At 41.9% G+C, this 18,581-nt stretch overlaps 1 protein-coding gene across 1 annotated transcript in view; it reads left to right on the plus strand.

Annotated features, from left to right (window-relative positions):
• Nucleotides 1-237: 237 nt before the first annotated feature.
• Nucleotides 238-18,581, plus strand: part of EVL (Enah/Vasp-like) — a 164,215-nt gene continuing 145,871 nt past the window's right edge. The window contains exon 1 of the mRNA XM_027120562.1: nt 238-731. Coding sequence (XP_026976363.1) covers nt 727-731 — 5 coding nt within the window. The 5' untranslated portion in view covers nt 238-726. The remainder of the gene's footprint in view (nt 732-18,581) is intronic.

Consider the following 18,581-nt stretch of genomic DNA (forward strand, 5'->3'; position numbering starts at 1 on the left):
CGCCCCGCCCACTTTGGGCCCCGCCCTCCTCCTCGGCCCCGCCCCTCACGGGTCGCGCTTTCTTCTATGCCCCGGCCCCCTCACATCCGCCAGTCCCACCCCGCCCTCGGAGCTCCTCCCCGCCCCTCACTGAGCACCCTTCCTTCGAAGCCCCGCCCCTTGCGGCCCGGCTGGGCCCTCACGACCCGCCCCCCAGGGTTCCGCCCCGCCCTTCGCACACCCCGGCTCAGCTCTCCTGGAGGCGCGGACGGTGGGGCCCCGCGCCTTTTGTGTCGGGTTTGGGCCGCCGCGCGCGCTCTCCCCTCAGCTTCGACTCGCGGGCTGACTTTGCCCGCGCGCCCTCTTGCCTCTCCGTCGGCGGCCTCGCAGCCGCCCGCGCCCGCCCGGGGACCGCGTCCCCAGTCTCGGGCGGGCGCACGCTCCCCCGGCCGGAGGGACCCGGGCGACGCTCGCCCCCTCCCCTCCACTCCCCTCCTCCCGGCGGCGTGCGCACACGGCGGCCCGGGCACGCGCCCGCCAAGATGGCAGGGGCCGGGGCCCAGCTGTCAGGCGCCGCCGCCGCAGCCCGTCCCCGCAGCTAGCGGCCCGGACGCCAGCCCCGAGAAGATGAGCCCTCGCTGCCCCCCGCAGCCCAGCGAGACGCGGAGCCGCCGCGCCCGGGGCCGGCTGCCCCGCTAACGCCCCGCGCCGCGCCCCCGGCCCCGCGCGCCCGCCCCGGCAGCGACAATGAGGTGAGTCGGCGGGCGCCTGGGCGTGGGGAGGTCGGGCGGGCGGCGTCCGGAGCGCTGGGCGGGCTTCGGTAATACCGTGGGGGTGTGGGGGACCGTGAGAGGGTCTGGGGGAGTCGGAGTGGGCGGCCTTCTGGAAGCAGCGGGGTGTGCCGGCCTTTGCAGCTCGCGGGAGGCACACGTGGGGGCTGGGGGCCGCGCGGGGAGGCCGACCGCGCGGCAGGTGTGGCCGCGCCCGGCCCGGAGCCCCTCCGGCCTCCCTCCCCGGGGTTCTGTACCCTTGGTCGAAGCCTCCCTGTGCCAGCGCTCTGGGGCTTACACGTTAAGTGGTCGTTTCCTTCCACCTGGAGCTCCTTGCCGGCTTCAGCTCCCTTTTTCTTGTCCCCGTCTCCTTTCTTCTTGCACGCCGGTCAAGTGCAAGACCCGCAATGTACAACTTATTGGTTTATCACCCAGCCAGGGGGACTGGTGGTTACCAGTTCGAGAAAAAACATTGCCAGCACCCAGGAGCTCGGAATTCTCTCTCCGGAGGTAACCCAATCCTGACTTTTTGGGGATAATCACGTCCTTGCCTTTTGTCTGTGTGAATTTACCTTCGAAACATATATCCCATAAAAACTGTAGTGTCTGTCGTTTCATTTTGACTGTTTTGTGATCTTTATATAAACGAAATACTAATGAAATATATATTCTTTTGTGTCCGGCTTTTTCACTCAACGTGCTTCTGAGATTCATCCATTATGTCGTAACCGTTGTTCATTTTTATTAATCTATAGTATTCCGTTGTATGAAATACTACAATTTAGCTATTCTGGTATTGGTAGACATTTGAATTGTTTCTAGCTTTAGACTATTAATAATAATGCTGTTTTGAATATTCTTATACATCTGGTACATTCATTTCTGTTGGGTATATACCTAGCAGTGGAACTTCTAGGTCAAAAATACCCATATCTTCAACTTTAGGAAATAACACCAAGTTTCCAAAGTGTTTGTACCAATTTACACTCCTACCAGCAAATGTATGAGAGTTCTCGTGCTCCATGTCCTTGTCAGTACTTGTCAACACTTACATTTTAGCCATCCTGGTGAGTGTGAAGCCATCCTGGTGAGGTATCCCATTGTGTTTTCGGATTGCAGTTTCTTGCTGACTGATGAGGTTGAACATCTTTTCATGTTTGTTTGGTATCCTCTTTTGTGAAGTGCCTGTTCAAAAGTGTTTTCTTTTGGGATTTACATGCCTTTTTCTTCCTAATTTGTAGGAGTTCTATTCCAAAGTCAAGAAGATAATTTCCTATGACGTCTTCTAAAAATCTTACTGTTCTGCCTTTCAAATTAAGATCTACAGCCCACTTGTGACTTTTGTGTAACTTGTGGAAAAGCGGTCAAATTTTATATTTAGCAGAACCGTTTATTCAGTACTGTCTATCAGAAAGGTCATCTTTTCCCCATAGTTCTGCAGTGCCACCTTTGTCATCTTCCAGTCTTCCATTTGGGATCATTTCTTTCTATCTGAGGAATACCCTTTAGAATTCCTCGTGCAGGTCTGCTGGTGACAAATTCTTACAGTGTTTGTTTGCAAATGTCATTATTTATCCTTCATTTGAAAAAAAAACAGATTTATTGAGATATAATTCACATACCATAAAATTTACCCATTTAGAGTATGCAGTTTGGTGGTTTTTAGTATTTTCACAGAGTTAAACCCTTACCACAATCTAATTTTAGAACATTTTCCTCCGTTTTAGAAGGATCTTTTCAGTAGTTCCAGAATTCTTGATTTACCGTTGCTTTCTTTTAGCACTTTAAAGATACCTCATTGTCTCTGACTTGGATTGTTTCTGTTGAGAAGTAACTTGTCTGTCGTTCTTTGAAAGTCGTGTTTTTCTCTGGCTGCTTTTAAAATGTTCTCTGTGTTTGGTTTTCAGCAGTTTTTTCTGTGCTGTCCTTAGTATGGATTTTTTTTTTTTAATAACTTATAACTTAGGGCTTCTTGAGTCTTTGGCTTTATGTCTCTCATTAGTTTTGGAAGTCATGAGCCCTTAGGACTTCAAATATTGCTTCTGTCCCATTCTCCCTCACCTTTCCTTCTGGGGCTACCATTATACATGTTAGGCTATTTCACTGTATCTTCCTTCTGTGTTTTCTTAACCTTCCTTCTGTGTTTTCTGTTTGTCTCTTTGCCCTTCATTCTGGTTATCTCCTCACTTATCTCTCCTATCAATTGACTTTTTAATTTCAGTTATTATATATTTTTTGATACTTTAATTTCCATTTGCTTTTTTTTATGGTTTCCAGCTGTCTGCCAAAATTATCAATATTGTCTTTCATCTCCTTGAATATAGTATGTATGATTATGTTAATGTTTGTCCAATTATGGCAGTATTTGTGAGTCATTTCCAACGTCTGTTTCTCTTGGTTTTCATTCATATGGTCTTAGCTCCTTTTGTGCCTAGTTGTTTTTGTTTTTTAATTCCATGCTGGACATCATATTTGCAGAATTGTTTGTAGAAATAATTTGAGGCCTAAGAAGATGTTTTTCTCTTCCAGAGATAATTCACATTTGCTTTTGCCAGACAAATGGGGCACTTATAATCTGGGGTCACTTCAGTGTAGTCTCAAGGAATTGGGCTGTTTCTAAGCTGAGCTCCAGTCCTTATGAGAACCAGCCTGTTCTGTTCACCTTTAGTGCTCATGTTCAGCTCTTCACCAGCACCTTTACCCTCCAACCTAAAGCCAAACTTTTAGGATTCCCTTCAAAGTTGGCAGAAATCTCCAGGGAAAAGTAGCCCCAAATACTGAACTTACCTCCCTGAGCCTCTGATAGCCCTTCTTCCTCCAGACCTCCAAGCAGATATTTATTCTGCTTTTTTCCCTGCTTTTTTAGTTCTTTTCAGCTGGAGGATTGTTCTGATGTACTAAGTTCATGTTTACTGGAAGTAAAAGTCTCTGATGTATGCATGTTAGGAGCAGTTTGAGTCAATATTCAATTTCAGAGGAGACTCAAGCTACCTGGTTACAGAAGCTGTGGGGAATAACACCACCAATTTTTTTGTGTTATAACTATTTTAGATCATTTCAGTTTGTGAAATGCACTTAGAATCAAGATAACTTTAAGAATAAATCTTTATTTCCTCTTAATATGTAATTAATTGAAAAAATGGCAGATCATTACTGTAAAGCAAAGGATTTTGGAAGCAGGTGCTTTCCTCTCTTCTTTTAATATTCATTTCTTTCTCCTGTCTTGATTTCCTTAATTGTTTATTTGATAAAAATTACCCCTTTCTTGGCCCACTTGAATAGAACATTTCATTTTTTGATCAATAATGACATAATAGTATTCTCAGATCCCGTTTTGGGGGGATCAAATGACAAGGCATGGATATAGAAATGAAAGTTTTTAAATACTTTTTCCAAAATGAGTCATTCAGTTACCCTTTTTCTTTACACAGATTTTTTTTTAAAACGCTGCTAACCGTTTAACATGGTTCTCTGTTGCAGACTGTTTGTAGTTAAACATCTATACGTGTATATTTACATGTACCTCTTGAGGTACGTGGCTTTTGCAAATGGACCTGAATGAGTCGAGGAGGTCTGTTCATCATTACCGCTGTTGTCAGTTCATTTGATTTGCATATTTATAAGCAGTGTGGCTCATCTGTGAAAAATGCTCTTTTTTGTTCATTCTGAATTTTTTTAACGAAAACGACACATTTTTCTTGTTAGATAATCTCATGGGAGTACATAGATATGACGTTTTGAAAATGGTCTGAAATGGAGCCTCTAAACTGATGCTTTTCAGGAATGTCTCAGAAAGGCATAGAGCTAGAGATGCATTCTAACAAATAAATTGAACATTTGAGGCACATGTCCACATAGTTTAGTTTTGCTAAACTATGTGGACATGGTGAATTATCCGAGTCACTGTTTTGCTGACTTGGATAATTAAGGATGTGTCTGAGTTTTTCTTAATTTTCTAGACTATTGCCTGAATTCTTATTTCCCTTTTCCTAAGAGACGTTATGTATTCTCATATCTCATTCAGAAATCATTTTTCGAGGCCTTACCGTTGCCTGATACTGGATTTGGTGGTAAGGAGGTAGAAGGGGCCAAACCTCCCCTCCCCCAAATAGTCTCTATCCCTAAAAGATTTACAGAAATTTACTAAATCCCTTTGTGCATCATTTTTCTACTTAAAAACAAAGATGCCCACATACACAGTATACAATATATTTCTGCTTATATACTTTAGTCATTTATCTGTTGGGAAGGTTCTCTTCTGTGAACGTTTTCCCCCTCTGCCTTTTATCTTTTAAAGATTTGATATATAGAAGTTTAAGATTTTTATGTTATCAAGTCATTTTCTTTGTGATTTTTCCATCGTTTCTTATGTTTTAGCATTTGTCTAGTAGTTCGGTAAGTATTAAGTTGTTTTTTATATGTAAAATTTCACAAAAGTTCATCCTTCAAATTGTCTGGAATATGAGGTAAAGATCAAAATTACATTTTTCTTCAAAATTGCTGATCAGATACTTGATTATTTTAGTAGATATGTGGCGGAGGTATCAGGAATGTTTTCTAAGTTGGATGGCAGAACAAACCTGCAGATTCCAAAATCCTCTCCAGGGCTGCATGGTAACATCTGAAGCAGGATCACCCCCAATCTTCAGAGAGGTTGCCTGCCCCCGCCAGGGCCAGCCTTGTGTGTGTAAGGCATGGCCAGCCTACCATCTCACAGGTCTGGTTATGTGCCAGGGAACTACCTCATCTGGGCCAAGGGCACTTTATCAATTTGGAGTTCTGCAGAATGCAGTGCAGTTACAGGGTACAGCATGAGATACCCAAGCACAGACACAGTCTTCACACACCACAGTTAGCCAGCACTAGCTAACACAAGTACATCTCAGCTTATTGCTGCAGGATAGGGGCAGGGGAGCATTCCTCCAGGAATCTTTGGAAGTTGTGTTCGGGAGACCAGCTGTGGGGTTGCGGCACTTCTGTGTGTGTACCTTCGACTCTCTTCGGTTGTTCTGTTTTTAGACCTGTACCGTTACTATATTTACCTTGTGGGTGGTGATTTTTAATATGAGCAACATCATCTTTTTATTAATGTCCTTTTGAATTTTGCTGGGTTGGTGGTTTTGTTTGTATCTAGTTACATAAACATAAGAAATTTAAACTTAGTTTTATAATTGCACATAAACAAGCTACATGAAAATATATCGGATTGTTTCACATGAAGATTTTTTTCCCTGTGAAGGTAATCTATATACTACCCAGGTTTGAACCTTGCGGTAGACTATAGGCTTGGTGACTCCGAGTTGAGTGAATATCATAACTGCCTTAATAGTGTGACGATAACTTAGACAAGAGTACCTCCAGCTGACGTCAGGGTGGGGTGGGAAGGACAGTGGTCCCCACAGCAAACAGCTTTTTCTCTTTCTTAGCCTGAAAGGAGAAGACCTCATAGAAATGACTTCTAGTGGCAGTTTTTATTTTTCTGGTTTAAATGTAGTATGTATTGAATGTGGAGAATTTGAAAACAGAGAAAGTATAAAGAAGACAATAAAAATCAGCATTGATCCCGCTGTTTAGGGATAACCCATTAAACGTGGGGTATAGTCTCTTTATCTTTTTCACGTGTAAGTGTAACGTTTTCACAAAATTGATATTATACTGTGTATTCGTATTGGGCATTTTACATTCAACATATATGCATTTCCCCTTCGTTAAATGTTCTTTGAAAACATTTAAAATAGCTGCATAATAGTCTATCAGATGATATACCATAATTTATTTACCAGTACCCCAAGTTTGGGACAGTTAGCTTTGTTTTTAGGATTTCATCATTGTAAATAATACGATGATAATGACTGTACATAAATCTTAGGGTATGTCTCTGATTATTTCCTTAAGATAAGTTAGAAAAATAGTATTATTAGTGGAACCAAAGGCTGTTGATAAATTTTAAGCAAAGAAGAGAGAAAGATCAAGTTAATGAAAGGAACTTTATTCCTGGTCTTAAATTGGAGGTTCCCCTCCCAAAAAGCAAAGGCCTAGGAGCGGAATCAGAAGTAAATGGTGTGGTTGCATCTGCTTGCCAGTCGGGGGAGCCCTGTTCTCAGGTCCTCTATAGCTACTGTGAAGATGGATTGTCTGTCTTTGTCTTTAAGGCTGTGGGAAAGGCATCTTCTGCTTCTGGGTTTGGACTTAACGTAGGAATGTGAATGACCTTTTTCTTTTTATAATATTGAGTTAGGCCACATTTGTCCCTTGTATTCTAAACAGCCTGGGTTTTAGAGTCTAATAGACCTGGATTCTGCCCCAGAGCCACTCCTTACCAGCTGACTGACTTTGAGCAAATTACTTAGCCTTTATGAGCTGACACTTTTCTCAAACATAAATGAGGATAACCCTCCTTCTTTCTCGGGGTTTTGTGAGGATCAGATGAGAATACATAGAAAGGTCTCGGCTTACGGTGTCCAGTAAAGGTTAGCTGTTTACTTCACCCACCTCAATTTGTTATGTCTGTGAAGGAGATGCACCCGGGAAGAGCTGGGACAATTCTGATTTCAGATACTCTGCCCTTTTGTCAGGTTGCTATATCAGTTCTCTACCATATGTGATAATTTTTTGGTTTAGAAACCACAGTTGCTATTGATGCTTCAACTTCTAAAAATGATTCAGGGCCATTCTCTGTAAAAGAGACAAAATAGAACTACTGAAATAAAGACAAAACAGGAGGCATGTTATTTTGGGGTAGAGGAGATCATTGTACCAGGAAATTTAGATTAAGAAACAGTTACTGCAGTTGAGCAGTTAGTTGTGAAAGTCATGGAGGTGGTGGCAGAAAGGGCAGTGGGAGCCAATGTGACACGTTTTCTGAGTGTCTTAGCGGAAATGGGCAACGTCCCTTACAAGGGCTTGGTTTTGGAAGCCTCTTACTCACCTTCTCCAGTCCTTCCCCCTTGTCGTATATCTGCCCTGGGCCCCTGTGTAAAGCTTCCAGCACCTTAAACGCTCTGTGGGTACTGCCCTCCTCTCTGGGCTCTCTCTGTGGAGCTGTGTCTATTGCTCTGATCTTGTCTACTTCATTCTCCTCCAGAGGATCCTTAAGTAAGAAAAGGTCTGATGGACTAATTCATGAGTTGACCAGAGTTCAGCTACTTCCTTTTCCTCTTCACCTTGCTAAGTTCTTAGCCTTCAAATCTTAGCTTAAATGTCACTTCCTCAGGGAGGCAGTCCTTGACTCCGGCCCTGGCTGATGGCCCTTCCCGATTATTTGCCTCTGTGGCATTCCATATTTCCTCTTCTGTTATTTTATTTTATTTTATTTTTGGCCACGCTGCGTGGCATGTGGGATCCTAGCGCCCTGACCAGGGATCGAACCCATGTCCCCTGCACTGGAAGCACGGAGTCTTAACCACTGAACCGCCAGGAAAGTCCCTCTGTTACTTTTTATATTTATAATTACTTATCTTTTTCCTCCTATACTTCATAAAGGATTATGCTAGTTTCCATCTCTGTTGGGTCCCTAGAGCCTAGCGCTGTGCCTGGCAATTGGTAGATGCTTAATGAATATTGATGCTGCCACTTGTACGTAAAATGGGTAGTAAATCATGACATTCCTTCTGCATTGTCATGGGTCCCTCCAAGTACCACATTCAAGGCAGCTCCCAAATGAGTGAAGCTGGCATCCAAGATGAAAACTCTTTCATTATGTGCTCAATGAGTTAATGAATTACTGGGTGACAGTGCTTTCATCTGGTGTTTCCGTACCACTACCAGGAGACAGGATTTGTTTATTGATGTGTGGATGGATTCTTTTTTCCTGAATTTTCTTTGTAAGGACATTGTGCACTGTAACTCTCGATGTCCCTGATGTTTCTCGAACTTTAATGTGCGTAGGAATCCATGTGTGTATGTCCTTCCAAAATGCAGATCCCAGGCCTCATTGCCAGGGATGGAGGAATGCTTTTCATAAATCTTTTTTTTTCCTGTTTTTATTAATAGACTTTATATTTTTTACTCTTTTTTTTTTTTTTTTCGGTACGCAGGCCTCTCACTGCTGTGGCCTCTCCCGTTGCGGAGCACAGGCTCCGGACGCGCAGGCTCAGCGGCCATGGCTCACGGGCCCAGCCGCTCCGCGGCACGTGGGATCCTCCCAGACCGGGGCACAAACCTGTGTCCCCTGCATCGGCAGGCGGACCCTCAACCACTGCGCCACCAGGGAAGCCCTAGACTTTATATTTTAAAACAATTTTAGAGTTATGGAAAAGTTGAGCAGATAGTACAGAGAGTTCCCATACACTCTCCACATATATAGTTTCCCCTGTTATTAATATCTTACGTGGTACATTTGTTATACTTAGTAAACTAATATTGATACAATATTATTAGCTGAAGTGCATAGTGTATTCAAGTTTGCTTGTTTTCACCTAATGTCCTTTTTCTGTTCCAAGGTCTGATCCAGGATACCACATTACATTTAGTTGTTAAATCTCCTTAGACCCCTCTGCTGTGGATAGTTTTCCAGACTGTCTTTAATATTTGAAGATCTTGACTATTTTGAGGAGTACTTGTTTAGGTATATTGTAGCATGCCCTTCTGTTGGAATTTGTTTCATGTTTTTCTCATGGTTAGCCTGGGGTTGTTAAGTTTCAGGCAGGAAGATCGCAGAGATGAAGTGACATTCCATTCCATGTTACAGAGGGTACATACTGCAGCGTGACTTATCACTGTTGATGTTGACCTCGATCACCTGGCTGAAGCAGTGTTTGTCAGGTTTCATCACTGTAAAGTTACTCTTCTAGTCCCCTTTTCATACTGTCTTCTTTTCAAGACGGTCACGATTCGTAGCTCACACGTAAGGAGGAGGGAGTCATGCTCCTTCTGCTGAGCGCTTTTTAAGTTTTAATAATTAAGTATTTATTTTTGTGTATTAGAAGAAAATCAGTGCATCAAATTAGTGGCATTTTAACTGGGTTCCCCAGAAAACTGTACCCGAGATGAAGGCTCCTGTGTGTTTGGAGGAGAGCACAGGATTGATATTTGTGGGGCCCGAAGGGAGAAGCCTATATCCGTTAGCTACTGTCTCCATTTGGCGAAGGATTGCTCCACGGGGCACTAATTGCCCCCGTACATGGTGATGTTCTCAGTGGGTCCTGACAGGGCTCACGTGGCAGCCCCCTGCGGCCGCAGCAGGGACTGGACACAGGTCAGAGCCCGGGCAGAACTGGTTGCCTCAGGGGTGGCTAGAATAAGAAACAGGTAAGGCAGGAGGGGCTGAAATGACACCGACTAGGTGCTTAATGCACGTGATTTTGTGGGGATTACTTCTCTCTTTTTGAAATTTTTTTTTACTCACTGCTTCTTGATTTTCAGTCATGGCTCGAAAGTTTTCTGTGATACCAGCTTGAATTCACCTATGTTTTTTCTAGTACTTGTACAGTTTCTTTTCTTTGTCAAACATTTAAATCTTTGATCCATTTGGAATTAAATATATGGTATGAGAGCTGGATCCAATTTTAACCTTTTCTATCTGGTTTTCCAGTTATCCCACTACCCCTTATTAAAAATTTCATTTTCTGGGACTTCCCTGGTGGTGCAGTGGGTAAGACTCCACACTCCCAATGCAGGGTGTCCAGGTTCAATCCCTGGTCAGGGAACTAGATCCCACATGCATGCCTCAAATAAGAGTTCGCACATGCCACAACTAAGGAGCCCACGTGCCACAACTAAGGAGCCTGCCTGCCGGAATTAAGGAGCCCATGTGCTGCAACTAAGGAGCCAGCGAGCCACAACTAAGGAGCCCCCTGCTGCAGCTAAGACCCAGCACAACCATATTAATTAATTATTTTAAAATTCCATTTTCTCCCAGTGTTCTGAGATTCTGTCCTTTGTCATATTTAATTAATTTAACCTATTTCTGGATTTTCCATTATGTTCCATTGGTCTGCATTTATTCATGTGTCAATACCTCACTTTTGATTAAAGAGGTTCTATAGTGTGTTTTAATATTTAGTAGGGCTAATATTCTCTTACTGCTCTAGTGAGTTGATTTTAAAGAAAAAGATTAATTGATAGCACTCACGTTAAACAGATATGACAAAAATCATGAATGACCAAACAGTGCTTTAATCCAAGGGAACAAATCCAGAATGGCATGAGTCAGGCGTCTGTCTGCCCCTCGGGGAGAATTCTCACTTATAACATGACATGTGTGGCTTTTGAATATGAATCCAAGGAGGCATCTGTGAGGCTGGAGGACACTTACAGGCAATGCGACCCCTCGGGCCAGGATTGTCAGCACAGTTGAAGCACCCCCTCTGTCACTCTCCCTCCAAAGTATTGATGAAACTGGTTTATTTTGGAGGGTTTTGACCTGTAAAAAATACTCATTTGTCAAACCATAGAAAGTTAGATTCAGAAACTTAGAAATTCTCTAAGTCCAGTGGTTTTTAACCCTCACTGGGCATCAGCAACAGTTGAAAAGGCCCTCTTCCCCACCCTCCACCTGATGCCCGGGCCCTACCTTAGAGAGTCCATTAATCTGGGATGAGATGTTTTGCTGTTGTTTCATTTGAAATCTCCAGGTTATTTAAGTGTGCAGCCACAGTTAAGAACTGCTGATCTAGTCCTGAGTTTCAAGACTGGGGCTGGGTTTTTGGAATGTAGTAAGTGCTCAATAAGTGTTTGTTGACGAATGAATGAGCCCCCTATTTCTCAGATGAGAAAATGGACACAGACTCCAGAGGCCACTTGCCTAGGCTTCACAGGCAGTGAGGTATTAGGGGCATGAAGCTCAGATTTCTTGTCTCGCAGTTCTGGTCTTATTTTTCACTCTTCTTCACCCACGGTTTCCTCTTTAGTTATAGGCAGAAGTAGGCAAGAGCATTTGCTCTCTTGATTCGTGGGTTCATCTTTATGACCTCAACCCTAGCTCCTCCTATTCAGTACAGCAAAAACTTGGGAATGAGCCTGAGACTTCATAGTGAGACAGCTGGACTATGCTGAAATTTCAGCCTGCGTTCAGTGTCTGCCCACCTCTAGGTAGGGGTCAGGGGGAGACAGGAAAGGAGGAGCAGGGGCACCAGGGACTGCCATTCCTTGTGTATCCGTGGTGTGTCAGGCTCTGTGCCTAGGAGTTTTCAGCTCTCTCATTTTTTGAAGGGAGGTCCATGCCTCCAGCCATAAGGTGTGTGAGATTTTAGATTACAGTGCATGATGACCTTACTTTTGATTAATGCTTTGTTTGAATTCAGGCTTTATGGTTTTCTGTTAGTCAGCAGTAATGCCTAATTTCTATTTTCTCACACTCCACATTGCTTCATCCCCTAAATTTCTTAGTCACCTGGGAAAAACTCAAACTTCAGAACTGCAGAAATTGTAGAGACCAACTAGAGAAGACTTGAATTAAATTATGAGTGATTTATGTTAGAAAATTGCCGTTTGGTTTCGTTTTAAACACGTTAAGTTGTACTGGATTGAGGGGTTCTACTTCTGGCACTGTTTTAGTCCTGTTAAGAGCATGAAAAGTTAAAAAATAACATCCCAACCAAAAGACACAGACTGGCTGAATGGATACAAAAACAGGACACATATATATGCTGTCTACAAGAGACCCACTTCAGACCTAGGGACACACACAGACTGAAAGTGAGGGGATGGAAAAAGATATTCCATGCAAATGGAAATCAAAAGAAAGCTGGAGTAGCAATTCTCATATCAGACAAAATAGACTTTAAAGACTATTACAAGAGACAAAGAAGGACACTACATAATGATCAAGGGATTGATCCCAGAAGAAGATATAACAATTGTAAATATTTATGCACCCAACATAGGAGCACCTCAATACATAAGGCAAATACTAACAGCCATAAAAGGGGAAATCAACAGTAACACAATCATAGTAGGGGACTTTAACACCCCACTTTCACCAATGGACAGATCATCCAAAATGAAAATAAATAAGGAAACACAAACTTTAAATGATACATTAAACAAGATGGACTTAATTGATATATTTATATTCCATCCAAAAACAACACAATACACATTCTTCTCAAGTGCTCATGGACCATTCTCCAGGATAGATCATATCTTAGGTCACAAATCAAGCCTTGGTAAATTTAAGAAAATTGAAATCGTATCAAGTATCTTTTCCGACCACAATGCTATGAGACTAGATATCAATTACAGGGAAAAAAATCTACAAAAAATACAAACACATGGAGGCTAAACTGTACGTGACTTAATAACCAAGAGATCACTGAAGAAATCAAAGAGGAAATCAAAACATACCTAGAAAGAAATGACAGTGAAAACACTATGATCCAAAACCTATGGGATGCAGCAAAAGCAGTTCTAAGAGGGAAGTTTATAGCAATACAATCCTACCTTAAGAAACAAGAAACATCTCAAACAACCTAACCTTACACCTAAAGCAATTAGAGAAAGAAGAACAAAAAAACCCCAAAGTTAGCAGAAGGAAAGAAATCATAAAGATCAGATCAGAAATAAATGAAAAAGAAATGAAGGAAACAATAGCAAAGATCAATAAAACTAAAAGCTGGTTCTTTGAGAAGATAAAAAATTGATAAACCATTAGCCAGACTCATCAAGAAAAAAAGGGAGAAGACTCAAATCAGTAGAATTAGAAATGGAACAGGAGAAGTAACAACTGGCACTGCAGAAATACAAAAGATCATGAGAGATTACTACAAGCACCTATATGCCAATAAAATGGACAACCTGGAAGAAATGGACAAATTCTTAGAAATGCACAACCTTCCGAGACTGAACCAGGAAGAAATAGAAAATATGAACAGACCAGTCACAAGCATTGAAATTGAGACTGTTATTAAAAATCTTGCAACAAACAAAAGCCCAGGACCAGATGGCTTCACAGGCGAATTCTATCAAACATTTAGAGAAGAACTAACACCTATCCTTCTCAAACTCTAAACTCAAAATATAACAGAGGGAGGAACACTCCCAAACTCATTCTACGAGGCCACCATCACCCTGATACCAAAACCAGACAAAGATGTTACAAAAAAAGAAAACTACAGGCCAACATCACTGATGAACATAGATACAAAAATCCTCAACAAAATACTTCCAAACAGAATCCAACAGCATATTAAAAGGATCATCCACCATGATCAAGTGGGGTTTATCCCAGGAATGCAAGGATTCTTCAATATATGCAAATCAATCAATGTGATACACCATATTAACAAATTGAAGGAGAAAAACCATATGATCATCTCAATAGATGCAAAGAAAGCTTTCGACAAAATTCAACACCATTTATGATAAAAACCCTCCAGAAAGTAGGCATAGAGGGAACTTTCCTCAACATAAGAAAGGCCATATATGACAAACCCACAGCCAGCATCGTCCTCAATGGTGAAAACCTGAAAGCATTTCCACTAAGATCAGGAAGAAGACAAGGTTGCCCACTCTCACCACTGTTATTCAACATAGTTTTGGAAGTTTTAGCCATAGCAATCAGAGAAGAAAAAGAAACAGGACTCCAAATCGGAAAAGAAGAAGTAAAGCTGTCACTGTTTGCAGATGACATGCTACTATACATAGAGAATCCTAAAGATGCTACCAGAAAACTATTAGAGCTAATCAATGAATTTGGTAAAGTAGCAGGATACAAAATTAATGCACAGAAATCTCTGGCATTCCTATACACTAATGATGAAAAATCTGAAAGTGAAATTAAGAAAATACTCCCATTTACCATTGCAACCAAAAGAATAAAATAACTTAGAATAAACCTACCTAAGGAGACAAAAGACCTATATTCAGAAAATTATAAGACACTGTTGAAAGAAATGAAAGATGATACAAATAGATGGAGACATATACCATTTTCTTGGATTGGAAGTATCAACATTGTGAAAATGACTCTACTACCCAAAGCAATCTACAGATTCAATGCAATCCCTATCAAACTACCACTGGCATTTTTCACAGAACTAGAACAAAAAATTTCGGCTTCCCTGGTGGCACAGTGGTTGAGAGTCCGCCTGCCAATGCAGGGGACGTGGGTTCATGCCCCGGTCCGGGAAGATCCCACATGCTGTGGAGCGGCTGGGCCCGTGAGCCATGGCCACTGAGCCCGCGTGTCTGGAGCCTGTGCTCTGCAATGGGAAAGGCCACAACAGTGAGAGGCCCGCGTACCACAAAAAAAAAAAAAAAAAAAAATTCACAATTTGTATGGAAACACAAAAGACCCCGAATAGCCAAAGCAATCTTGAGAAAGAAAAACAGAGCCGGAGGAATCAGGCTCCCTGACTTCAGGCTATACTACAAAGCTACAGTAATCAAGACAGTATGGTACTGGCACAAAAACAGAAATATAGATCAGTGGAACAGGATAGAAAGCCCAGAGATAAACCCATGCACATATGGTCACCTTATCTTTGATAAAGGAGGCAAGAATATACAGTGGAGGAAAGACATCCTCTTCAATAAGTGGTGCTGGGAAAACTGGACAGGTACATGTAAAAGTATGAAATTAGAACACTCCCTAACACCATATACAAAAATAAACTCAAAATGGATTAAAGACCTAAATGTAAGGCCAGACACTATAAAACTCTTAGAGGAAAACATAGGCAGAACACTCTATGACATAAATCACAGCAAGATCCTTTTTGACCCACCTCCTAGAGAAACGGAAATAAAAATAAACAAATGGGACCTAATGAAACTTAAAAGCTTTTGCACAGCAAAGGAAACCACAAACAAGACGAAAAGACAACCCACTGAATGGGAGAAAATATTTGCAAATGAAGCAACTGACAAAGGATTAATCTGCAAAACTTACAAGCAGCTCATCTAGTTCAATATCAAAAAAAAAAAACAACCCAATCCAAAAATAAGCAGAAGATCTAAGCACACATTTCTGCAAAGAAGATATACAGATTGTCAACAAACATGAAAGGATGCCCAACATCACTAATCATTAAGGAAATGCAAATCAAAACTACAGTGAGGTATCACCTCACACCAGAATGGCCATCAAAAAAATCTACAAACAATAAATGCCGGAGAGGGTGTGGATAAAAGGGAACCCTCTTGCGCTGTTGGTGGAAATGTAAATTGCTACAGCCACTGTGGAGAACAGTATGGAGGTTCCTTAAAATACTAAAAACAGAACTACCATAAAACCCAGCAATTCCACTACGGGGCATATACCCTGAGAAAACCATAATTCAAAAAGAGTCATGTACCAAAATGTTCATTGCAGCTCTATTTACAATAGCCAGGACATGGATGCAACCTAAGTGTCCATTAACAGATGAATGGATAAAGAAGATGTGGCACATATATACAATGGAATATTACTCCGCCATAAAACGAAATGAAATTGAGTTATTTGTAGTGAGGTGGATGGACCTAGAGTCTATCATACAGAGTGAAGTAAGTCAGAAAGAGAAAAACAAATACTGTATGCTAGCACATATATGGAATCTAAAAAAAAAAAAAAAATGGTCACGAAGAACCTAGGGGCAAGTCGGGAATAAAGAGACAGACCTACTAGAGAATGGACTTGAGGATATGGGGAGGGGGAAGGGTAGGCTGTGACAAAGTGAGAGAGTGGCATGGACATATATACACTACCAAATGTACAACAGATAGCTAGTAGGAAGCAGCCGCATAGCCCAGGGAGATCAGCTCAGTACTTTGTGACCACCTAGAGGGTTGGGGTAGGGAGGATTCGAGGGAGGGAGATGCAAGAGGGAAGACATATGGGAACATATGCATATGTATAACTGATTCACTTTGTTACAAAGCAGAAACTAACACACCATTGTAAAGCAATTATACTCCAATAAAGATGTTAAAATAAATAAATAAATACAAATACACACCAAAGGGGGGGAAAATGAATCAGTTTGAAGGCATAGGAGAGCTACAAGGCAGAAAGGATTTGCAGAGCCAAGATTTGGTAGAGGGCTGTCAGGTAAGCCCGACATTGGGCACCAGTTCTTCCTTTGACGCAGTTGTCATTGCTGAAATTGTCAACTGAGAAGCTGGTTAGAGCTTTCGGGAGATTCATGGGACAGGGGAGATTTAAAAAAAAAAGTTGTATTTGCACCCTTGCCAGGGACGAGGAGCCCTAGTAAACGCCCCAGTTTTCATAAGGGCTCTGCTTAGGAGCAAGGGTGAACTTAGGCATAGACTGGCCTTCTCAGGAGCTGGAGTACTGCTTTGAATCATCTCAATATCTAACTAGATTAAGGTGACCCGGAGTGGTTTGTACCCCTGACCTACCTATCTGCACATTAGAAACAAAAGCAAATCCTCCTAGAGGAGCCGTGAATTACCTATACAGTTTTTATTTTTAATAATAAATTTGTTTTTACTTTTGGCTGTGTTGGGTCTTCGTTGCTGCGCATGGGCTTTCTCTAGTTGAGGCAAGAGGGGCCTACTCTTCGTTGTGGTGCACAGGTCTCTTATTGTCGTGGCTTCTCTTGTTGCAGAGCACGGGCTCTAGAGCACGGGCTCTAGAGCGCAGGCTCAGTAGTTGTGGCGCACGGGCTTCATTGCTCTGCGGTTGTGGGATCTTCCCGGGCCAGGGATCGGACCCGTGTCCCCTGCACTGGCAGGCAGATTCTTAACCACTGTGCCACCAGGGAAGCCCTATACAGTTTTCATATACAGTGACTGGCACTCGATCAAAAATTATCAGATATATGAGAAGATAAGACTTAACCAAAAACCAAGGGAAAACATAGACAGTAAGGACAGACATAATAAAATGATCGACTTGGATTTTAAAAGAACTATGATTAGCATATTTAAGGAAATAAGTTGTGTTTTACCTTTTCTTGTTCACCATGGCCATCTCAGCTTAGAGGCTGACTCAGACTCCAGACAAGAGTGTTTATAGTATTTCAGTGGAGGACACGTGTGAACAAGTGTGACTGCCAGTTGTCCTTGGGCGTATTTGCATGGTTCTAATCATCTTTGCTTAATCCCCTGCTGTGTAGCTTTGAGGTAGGGACAGAAGAGAATTGGAATGATGATCACAGGCTTTTAGATCTCAGAACTAGAAGAGCCCCTGGAAGTCAGTATATTGACCTTTTTATTTTTATCTTTGAGAGACGTGTACATGGTGATTGGTTTAGGCAATGTAAACACATGTGGAAGTTATTTGACACAATAAAGGTGGTGTTAAATACTTAATGTAAACATAATTTCAGTAAATATGAGTAGTTTTTTTTTTGTCTGAGCCACATGGCTTGTGGGATCTTAGTTCCACGACCAGGGATTGAACCTGGGCCCCAGCACTGAAAGCGCCAAGTTCTGACCACTGGACCTCCAGTGAATTCCCTAAATGTGAATACTTTAAAACTACTTTAGAATTTTAAACTTACTATAATAACTGTGAATTTTTTTTAAATAAAGTATAGACTTCTGTGTATTATAAATACATGACTACGGCTTATTTATCTATTTTCACATGTCACACCTGCTTAAATTTTTACTTGAAAGATAGATATTGAGTACCTACCATATGCAAGACAGTGGTACTAGGGATGGGGCGAGTGAAAGTTGGACCTTGGGTAGTAGTATGTAGCCAAGAAGGGGAGCGTGAGGCATCTGAGATGAGAGTGCCAGAAAAGAGGTATGGACAACACAGTTTTTTTAATTTATGTTTTTGCATTTGCAGTGGGCTAGGCTAGGCTCTTCTATCTTCTGTTTTCGTTCTTTTACACTTCTTTTTACTGGTTTATTCTTTCGTCCAGTTGGCTTTTCAGTTGCTTGAAAACAATAGTCTTCAGAAAGTCTCTCATCAATTTAGTTTAATGTCTCCGGTTC

The sequence above is a fragment of the Aethalodelphis obliquidens genome, unplaced genomic scaffold (assembly GCF_003676395.1).
Source record: "Aethalodelphis obliquidens isolate GAN/ISIS:26980383/991018 unplaced genomic scaffold, ASM367639v1 scaffold21, whole genome shotgun sequence".
Lineage (NCBI taxonomy): Eukaryota > Metazoa > Chordata > Mammalia > Artiodactyla > Delphinidae > Aethalodelphis > Aethalodelphis obliquidens.